Source organism: Rutidosis leptorrhynchoides, chromosome 4 (assembly GCF_046630445.1).
Source record: "Rutidosis leptorrhynchoides isolate AG116_Rl617_1_P2 chromosome 4, CSIRO_AGI_Rlap_v1, whole genome shotgun sequence".
Taxonomy (NCBI): domain Eukaryota; kingdom Viridiplantae; phylum Streptophyta; class Magnoliopsida; order Asterales; family Asteraceae; genus Rutidosis; species Rutidosis leptorrhynchoides.
Window position 1 is genome coordinate 109,939,087 of NC_092336.1, and position 8,988 is coordinate 109,948,074.

The window sequence follows — 8,988 nt, forward strand, 5'->3', positions numbered from 1 at the left end:
ACAACGATGGTTTCAACCAAACAGTTTTTATTTTATTTAAATACAATATTAATTTTTTAATATCAATTATATTTTACTCACACATCACAACACCACAGCAATACATTTACCATAACGTCCCTTCAATCCTACAATAATGTCATGTCAGCAATATTCTTCCCACAACAGCACAACATGTTCATTTACCGTAAAGAATGATCTTATATTTAAAAAAGGAGAGTTATAATCACCTTACAAAATTTATTCAAGAATCTTGATGCTAATTGATAAATACGTCTTGAATGAATTTACTCCACTTTATAACTATCTTTCTTTGTATATAGAACTCGTAGTAACGAGTGTTCGCCGCAACCATGAATCGAGCTCATGCACCACAACCACCCCCACAGGCAGCACCACACCCGGCAGCATGGTGGTCGGGACTGGACTTGTCTTTGGCTGAGGAACCATCTGCACATGAAAATATGATCATTGTGAAGATAGAAAAAGTGACCAATGCTAACCACAACGCTATAACTGCATGGTCTGCAAAACCTTCCTGCATTAGTCTTGATTCAGCTAATCTTGTTTTCCATTCTCTTGCCATTTTTCTTAAATTTTCAACGAGTAATTATATATTATATATCTATTATATATGGTGTGTGTGGGGGATAAGGTGATCCACATGACATAGTCTTATTTTGTTTTTATCATGTTTTCATAAGTTGACTTGTGACTTTTATTCTAATTTCGCGCAATGCGTGGGCTTAAATTGCTCTATCCTTTCCTTATAATCTTTAATTTGCCAATAGAGTATTTTTTACTACTAATTGGGAATTTGTTAGGTTAAGAATCTTAACATCTTGAATCTCAAGGTCAAGAGGTTGTCATCTAGTATAATTAAGAATTCACTTTATGAATAAAAAAATTTAGAACGGCAACTTTATCAAATTTATTAGTTGTCAAAAAATATAAAATGAAAACTTTATATAATGAAATAAATATATCACATTAAAATTTTCGTACACTATCAGAATTTTTTGGTACACCATTAAACAAGTTTCGTAATATTGTACAGTACAACCTTCTAAATCGAGTTTAATAGTGCACGAATAAATTTTGACGGGTACATATCACTTATCTTTCTGTAACTATTCAGTGTCGACTTGAAATGATAATCTTTTTTTTTCCATTACTATTACTATACTATACTAAAACTTCTACAAATGAGGCTTCATAATTGGGTCATGTTAGCGCTATGATTAGTACCTCTTTTTTACTACTTACGTCACAATGCCCTTATGCTTCGTTTAATATAAACAAGAGGTATATATATTGAGATTGAAGTCGTGCAGGTTTTTTTTTGTTTTAATAATCATGAGGTATACACATTTTTTTATTGTTTTCTGTTAAAAATTATTCTATATATATTTTTATTATTAATAATAAAAATTTTTAACTTTTATCATATGTTCATATCTGAACATTATTGTACGTTTTCCCATGAATGTAACTACCTACTTTATGAAATAAAAAAAAAAAAAAAAAAAAAAAAAAAAAAAAAAAAAAAAACAGGATAAAACCCGGTTTCGTATTAGATATACATTTGTTAGCCGTTACCACCAACATCAATTTACACCATATAAACACTTAACGGAATTCAGTAGCAATTATTTATGTACATAAATTTGTCACATGTAAATGTCTCAAACACTATAGTACAATAAATTTGGTATGGTTAATTAATTGATCATTTAATTGTGTTTCTTTTCTTTCACTTTTCCTCTTGGGATCTTGTTAAGGATGTTAGAACCAAATTGCTCCATTAGATGTTTCATATCTCTGATTCCTTTATTTACAAGATAATCTACTTCGTGTTCATTTCGTTCATAAAGAGCCGGTAGGATTTCGATACAAAGAAAGCCTACAAAAAGATCGTTCACATCCATAAATAAGACCGGATATGATATTAGTGCGCCATTGCATTTTAGAAATACATAACCATCAAAACTTACAAAGGTAGAGAAGATTTAATGAACTGAAATGACTTCCAATAACTGATATCATCCATAAGAATGCCATTGTCTGCAAACCCCAAATAACACATATTAGGCGAAAAATTACCTCGTGAATATGTTTAATTAATCAATACAAGCTGTACGTATGTAGTTAACCAAGCATTCCTAAGGAGTTTCGATACAGTCCATACTCCATAGTCCTTAATTTTCATATTTTTCGGTCCTCGGTACTGGACGGACCTAACACGTTAAAAGTGAAACATAGCGGATCGAATATTACATTCGATAGATCTAGTTTGCTCACTTTATCTTGGTCCTTTAATGAATTGATATTTATGCATATAATTTAAGTAACCAACGAATCTTATTTCGTGTAGTTTTGTTCACAAATCTTTTTAAATAACCAATGCATATAATCTTGTTCGCAGATATTTAAGAAGACCTACTAGTTCATTTAATAACCAACGGATCTTAATTTTTAGTCTAAAATTTGAATTTGAATATTAATTGGTCATTTATTTTATATTATGACAGTGTCTATAACTTAATTTCAAAACGGGTATTATTCCTTACATATATGAAAAGTCTGTTATTCACTTTTTATATATCATATTTGTATACATTTTATATATCATATGCTTATGAAACGGGAAGACTTTTTCCCGAAACCGTTCCGAATTTACCGGAACCGAACATATATTATATAGTCTGGTCCTTGGTCCGACTTTTTGCGATAAGATGGGACTCAATACGGAACCAAACCAAGTTAGGTAATTTGGTCCGATCCCATACCATTCACAACCCTACCGTGTTAGTTACTTGTATGTAATTAAATTCAATACGTACCAAAAAGAAAGTAGTGATGTCTTCTCCACTTGCTGTATAATAGAATTGAAGTAACAAACTATTTGTTTTTTTGTACAACCATTTGAATGTTGATTCGGGTATGGTGATTTCTTCAAAATCAGGAAGATCCCTACATGAAAATTTTATAAAGGCAAATGTTAGCTGCTTGATGACAAATTTACAAGTTTAAAAGTTATATAAATAGGATGAAAGTGTTACCATTGAGTATATTTGGCCATGGCATATGTGATGTAAATGATCAACATGGCAAGGATTGAAACGTGACAAATAAAAGATATGATGTTATACTCGTAAACCTCGAAAAGAGACCATATTGCAGTTACACCTAATAAGATTGACGCCGATAATCTTGTGTTTCTCCATAATAGCACGTCTGATACTGCAAGTGCAAAAATCAAACTTTACGTCAATAGGAGAAATTAATCGACTACATTTTGATTGATATAAGGTTTTAAAAATGGATGCTTTAGTTAGGACATACCCTGCCCTTGTCCAATGATGGAATGAAAATATCCTTTGAGCTTTATTGTGTCTTGATGTGTATTTTCATGATCTGAATCGGAAGAAGATTTCGACATGGTCTCAAGTTAAACAAGGTTCGAAATTATTTCGAAGTCTGGTTAGGTATTAGCAGGAGGATTATAAATGTATCAAAAAACTCATTTAGTGTCTAACTTATAATTAGAAGAGGTTCTAAGCTTTGTGTTTAAGAAAGGTTTAACAAAATGAAGAAAGGGATGACTTTGGAATGTGTCCTAGGGAATGGTATGTAAAAGTTTTTACTTTATACCTTTGTTTCCTTTATTGTTTTGAGATGGATTTAGCTTTCTTTTTACCTAAATTAAATTAAAAATACTACTGTATTAGTCATGATATGAGCTTGTGTAAAAAGTTCTAAATAAATAAATAAAGAATCTGCTAACTTATGCTATTAAAACATACGATAAGAATCATACAGCTTACTAAAGACTTCTAGCCTAGCGGTATATGAGGTTGGGGTTTCAAGCATGTCGTAAACATATTCGTAGATAAATTCGTGTTTGGTGTTTGAGTTGTCGTTCCATAAAATAATAGATAGAAAAAAGTTTACTAAAGCTTTCTAAGTGTAACATAATATTAATTTAATAAACTCTCTAACTTCCATAAAAAAAAGGAAGTTATTCGTACAAATAAACTAGGCATCCTATATGATGATGACATTAAACTGAATATCAATTTGATACAAGAGAATGTCATACTACTTCTAAAGCATATACTTTGATTGATGGATATTATTAAATGGGTCGGGTAAGGTCACAGTTCCAGCCCTAACATCCGGTTTCATGTTTAATGCACCATCACAATTCACAAGCTTGTGAAAACAGGATTTAAAAACCTCCACATACAAAATAGATAAGATATAGACTTGTCTAAGACAACATAATATATACCTATACATATACATTACTAGATCATTAATTAATAAAGCTTAAACATTTCTTAATAAATTCTTCATAAGTTTGTTTCTTAAATATTACTTGCAGCCATTGTAACTTGATCAAAGCTTTTCAAACCGACCGGCACTCGTGTGATCCTGAGCTTCTAAAGAAGTCATACCCAAACCTTCATTTTCATGCTTCTCCCATCCACCCGTATCCGCCCTATAATGAACCAAATAGTAAACAATCGATGACACCATTGAAAGGAATATCAAAGCGGCCCCACCAGCAAATACGCCTTTGCGTAGGGTCTCACATGACAGATCATCAGCCCCGAAGATGCTTCGATATTTAGTGTGATAAGCATTTTTTGCAGATGCTGCACCCAAACATGCTTCTGCACCTAAAAAGGTAATCCTGTTCACATGTTCATAGAGAAACAAACCATCAGACAAACCTGTGTGAAACCTTGAGTCAGTAAACTCATAAATTCTCATAAACATTTTAGGTACCATAATAGTAGATCTTGGGTTCAAATACTACTAGGTTTTATCAACTACTTAGTGACGACCATGAATATTAAAAAAACGAAAAGTGCGTACAGGTCAAGGTTAGAAAAAGCGCGACACGGAGACGAGTCGGTCAAGACCTTGAAAGGTCGATTTAGTCGAGACGGGGTCAAGACGGACAATGACTAACGTTGACTTTTAAATATTACTACGTATTATATTAAATAAATATAAAAAAATTCATACATAAATATTTCAAAAATAAATGAATTACAAATAAAATGATGGGGTATTCGTTTAAATGATATATAGCTTTTATTATAATGTTTTCTATAATTATAGTATATTTATTTATTAATTTATCTTTAAGGGATAATATGTAAGTCGGTTATTTTCCCGGCTAATTTTAAATGGGCTTAGGATTTTCGTTTACACTAGAACAAGGCCATAAAAAGTCATTACTTGGCCGATTTGACCTGATTTTTTAGCGTTGACCGACTAATTAGACGTTTTTTGGGTTTTTTGGGCGAAACGGGATAGACTAGTTACCAAACCGCCGCAACGGCCGCTGCAACCGTCGTTTGCAACCATGGTACATGTAAATTGGGCCAGTGGTGTTTACTTGTATTTGAAAAAGTCTCCATCTGGGTTTTTACCTGCTTTAAATATTAGTGGCAATTATGGCTCATTTACTTATTTATCGGTAGATATGGATTAAGCGAGTGAATTGAAATATTAGCTCAAAAGGAAACGGGTTAAAACTCACCCAAAGTGTGATTTAATGCATAATACCTCTTGAATCAGTTAGTTCAACTATAAGATTGACAACGAATACGAGCATAATTAATTATCTAACGTAAATTGGATAATAAAGGACACAAACTATTTAGGGGCAACCCAAACCATTATCATTAGCTAAAAGCAACCTGCTAAATTAACCCAGGTATTATATGTGAACAGTAAGAACAACATATCAGTAGCTAAAATTATATGATTCCAATGGAAGCATGAAAAACAGAACGCGTATGTCTTCTACGTCATGACATCTAATTTAGTTCAAGGTGTAAATATAGCTCGAAGCATATAACAGTGCAACACTCCTTTAATCTTCCTAATGAATTCTTATTATTCATTTGAAATTGTAAACGGGTGATGCATATTGGTTCTGTATTGTACCCTAAAATAAAAGCCAGATGACTCAGATAGTCACATGGCAGTATGCATATCCATTCAATGCAATCATCAGCTAAAACATCACATGGAAATGTAGTACACATAGTCACATAGATTGTATGCATGAAATGCAACGATTTCAAGAAAATTAAAATACATATATGTGTAATGGATGACAAGCGAAAGTTAACTTTAGTATCAGTACATCGTTAGCATGCATAAAAGAGGCCAAGTATGTCTAAACGTTCGATACCCTTTTTTTCTTGAATGAGAAAAATATGACACAGGTTTGCAATACACTCCCCATGGACAACATATTAAAAATAACTTGGATTGCAGTCCATGTAAAGATGTGAAAACAATTAAAAAACGATCCTATATTCTTGCATGGTTAACCTTACTGGCATCTTTTTTTGGAATACAATCGGCATGATACAATCTTGATTTATCTTGATTTATTAATAAAGCACGACTGTTAAATGCATAAATCAGTGTAAAATGCATGGTACACCAGATTAGTTAGCAAAAACTATTTTTGACAGAAACTGAAGAGACATTAAAAATACTAGAGTACAATAAACAGATGAATTCTCCACACTAGAAATCAACATGGAAAATACAAAACCTGCATGTACATAAGTATAATATTTATTAAAATCACAATATCTAATGAAAGACCATACGTTATTGGCGTTCACGAACAATAACTCCTAAACGCCCTTGATGGGGGCGTTCTGGGCCTTTTAAAAGGCCCTGTACGAATTTATAAATGAGCCCTTGTAAATGTTAAGTTTTTTAAAACATATAAAAGATAATACCAAAAATTATTAATAAAAAGGTTCTCAAAACAGCCAAGCCAAGTGTTTTGTCTTCTAATTATAATTAAACTGTTACATAGATAAATAAAACTACCCTCCTAACATAAATATTTTCTTATTTTAATACATGCTACAACAAAGTGTTTTGTCCCTTTTAATTTTAAAATTTATATATAACTTTCAATTTTTAGGGTCCTTTTAAATTTTTGGGCACTCGTCAGTTGCCCATGTTGCCCCCCTGGCCGAAGACGCGTTTGTAAGCACATTAAGATGAATTTTAACCATATCAATAAAGTTGTACCACAAGCCCCATATATCATTCCAGCAGCCAAATACCTCATATTTTTTTTTGGCTAAAATAACGATAACATTCACAAAGTCTTTTCATCAATAGATGAAAAGGACGAACAAAGATACAAACGAAACAAAAGCGCTTCAAGGCTCGGAAACAGTAAACAATCCTTAACACAAACCAAAGAGCAAAAGCTAACTAAACCCGAGCCTTGAGCAACCCGATCACAAAACCAATCCCGAAACACAAACAAATACAAGTACCCATACAATAAGCTAAAACTAACAATAAAAGACAACCAACATAAATAGAAATTCTATACCTCATATATTCATACCCCACATACTCTAACAAATACAAATTCTATACATCTGTCACTTCACATTAGCTACATATAACAGCTAATTAATATGGGGAAAATATTCATACTGCTGTAAATGGAAAGTTAGGGGCATGTGATCCAACATGTAAGAGTGCGCAGGGATGCATATAGTAGCAGTAAGGATCGTCCCCAATCAATCTATATATACATATACATATTTCAAATTATATTTTCAAAAGATACATTTGTAATAGAATTTCAATTAAAAAAGTACTAGCTACAATTTCCATGTGCTGAACCAGTATTAAGAGACAAAATTCGTTTCAATTATTCATTATTCCGTAACAATCACTATTATAACCAAACGAGCACATGAAGGACCAACACAAACCTTAGCTAAAACTAAATTATCAAAATTAACACAATTAATTAATTAATGACAAATTATAAATTAACACGTCATATTCAACTTCAATCATACATATCAACATTTCACCGACAAATTTTAATTATAATTAAAATTAATTAAAAAAAAACTCACCAAGAGAAAATGAAGAAGACGATAGCGGTAGTCCTTGAACAGCCTCTCACAAGTCCTTTACCAAAACACAGACACTTTGTAACGCCGTTAACAATCATTTGACTAATCAATAACAATCCAAACGCCGATAAACCGTACACCGTTGATGCATCGGAATCGTAAACACAGTATTTGTACTCATCGTACCGATCCGGAACCACTTTTGCCTAATTTAATTAACAAACGCATAACAAATAAACTATTAAAATTTCTACTTAGCGCATATCACATAATTAACGGTCCACTTCCATTAGGTGGAGTTATTTAATAACTTTATAACTATTAAATTGCGACGGAGGAAGTACGTATGTATAATTTGAGAGAAGCGAGTACCGTGCTACGACGGCGTTCGGCGCCGATGGCGAGAACGAAGGCCAAGAGGTGAAGAGAGATGATGGAGATGAGAACGGAGACTGAGACCGCCATTAACGACGATAAGAGCGTGAGCAGCAGGTGCTGCTGTGCTGTGTAAACCTGCTGTGCTGTTGTAGTTGCACAGACACCGCTTTTAAGAGGAGAAGAGGTTGGAAGGACTTTATTTTTGGTTGCTTTTTCTTTTTCTTATTTTAATAAAAAGTTTTTTTTAATTGTTTTTTATTTGGTAGCTACCGACCCGGAGTCATTGCAGGCGAACCTCTGTGACCATGAGGTAGAATAACTTTGTGGGTGCAAAGAATCGAACCCTTGACCTCCACATTGGAAGGTAAGGGACTTAACATGCCACCAGCACCCTCATGGTTATTGTTTTTTTCATATATTATACGAGACTATGTTTTAATTATAATTATATTATATTAATATAAAAATTTAATTTTAATATATGGTTGCATGATGACAAGTTGTATTGCATTTGGCTAGGTTGTTTTGATGACGTGTCGTGACAAAATGAGAAGGGATTGAAAATTTTGTTTGGTATTAATCAGGTGTGGTTGCACTTCGCTTCGAGATTGTCGGGATCACGATAACGGATACATATACATTTTTCTAACGGCAGTTAGGAGTCACTTATCGG

The 8,988-nt window shown here is 32.7% G+C and overlaps 2 protein-coding genes across 2 annotated transcripts; both read right to left on the reverse strand.

Annotated features, from left to right (window-relative positions):
- Positions 1 to 1,638: 1,638 nt before the first annotated feature.
- Positions 1,639 to 3,469, reverse strand: LOC139904306 (reticulon-like protein B9). The gene is made up of 5 exons (XM_071886240.1): positions 3,346 to 3,469; positions 3,063 to 3,243; positions 2,844 to 2,973; positions 1,995 to 2,064; positions 1,639 to 1,903 (listed from the first exon to the last, which is right to left on the reverse strand). Exons 1-5 carry the CDS (start codon positions 3,440 to 3,442, stop codon positions 1,734 to 1,736), a joined length of 648 nt encoding a protein of 215 aa, XP_071742341.1. The 5' UTR covers positions 3,443 to 3,469; the 3' UTR covers positions 1,639 to 1,733.
- Positions 3,470 to 4,084: 615 nt separating this feature from the next.
- Positions 4,085 to 8,473, reverse strand: LOC139844012 (uncharacterized). The gene is made up of 3 exons (XM_071834207.1): positions 8,310 to 8,473; positions 7,938 to 8,143; positions 4,085 to 4,699 (listed from the first exon to the last, which is right to left on the reverse strand). Exons 1-3 carry the CDS (start codon positions 8,400 to 8,402, stop codon positions 4,402 to 4,404), a joined length of 597 nt encoding a protein of 198 aa, XP_071690308.1. The 5' UTR covers positions 8,403 to 8,473; the 3' UTR covers positions 4,085 to 4,401.
- Positions 8,474 to 8,988: the final 515 nt, after the last annotated feature.

Excerpts from the sequence above, each read along its gene's own strand:
- LOC139904306 (XM_071886240.1), bottom strand. The coding sequence starts at position 3,442 with ATGTCGAAATCTTCTTCCGATTCAGATCATGAAAATACACATCAAGAC. Across the intron at positions 2,974-3,062 it reads ATGGCCAAATATACTCAATG|GGATCTTCCTGATTTTGAAG; the intron begins GTAACACTTTCA and ends ATTTTCATGTAG. Across the intron at positions 2,065-2,843 it reads ACATCACTACTTTCTTTTTG|ACAATGGCATTCTTATGGAT; the intron begins GTACGTATTGAA and ends TGGGGTTTGCAG.
- LOC139844012 (XM_071834207.1), bottom strand. The coding sequence starts at position 8,402 with ATGGCGGTCTCAGTCTCCGTTCTCATCTCCATCATCTCTCTTCACCTC. Across the intron at positions 8,144-8,309 it reads CCGAACGCCGTCGTAGCACG|GCAAAAGTGGTTCCGGATCG; the intron begins GTACTCGCTTCT and ends TAATTAAATTAG. Across the intron at positions 4,700-7,937 it reads GTCTTCTTCATTTTCTCTTG|GATTACCTTTTTAGGTGCAG; the intron begins GTGAGTTTTTTT and ends ACATGTGAACAG.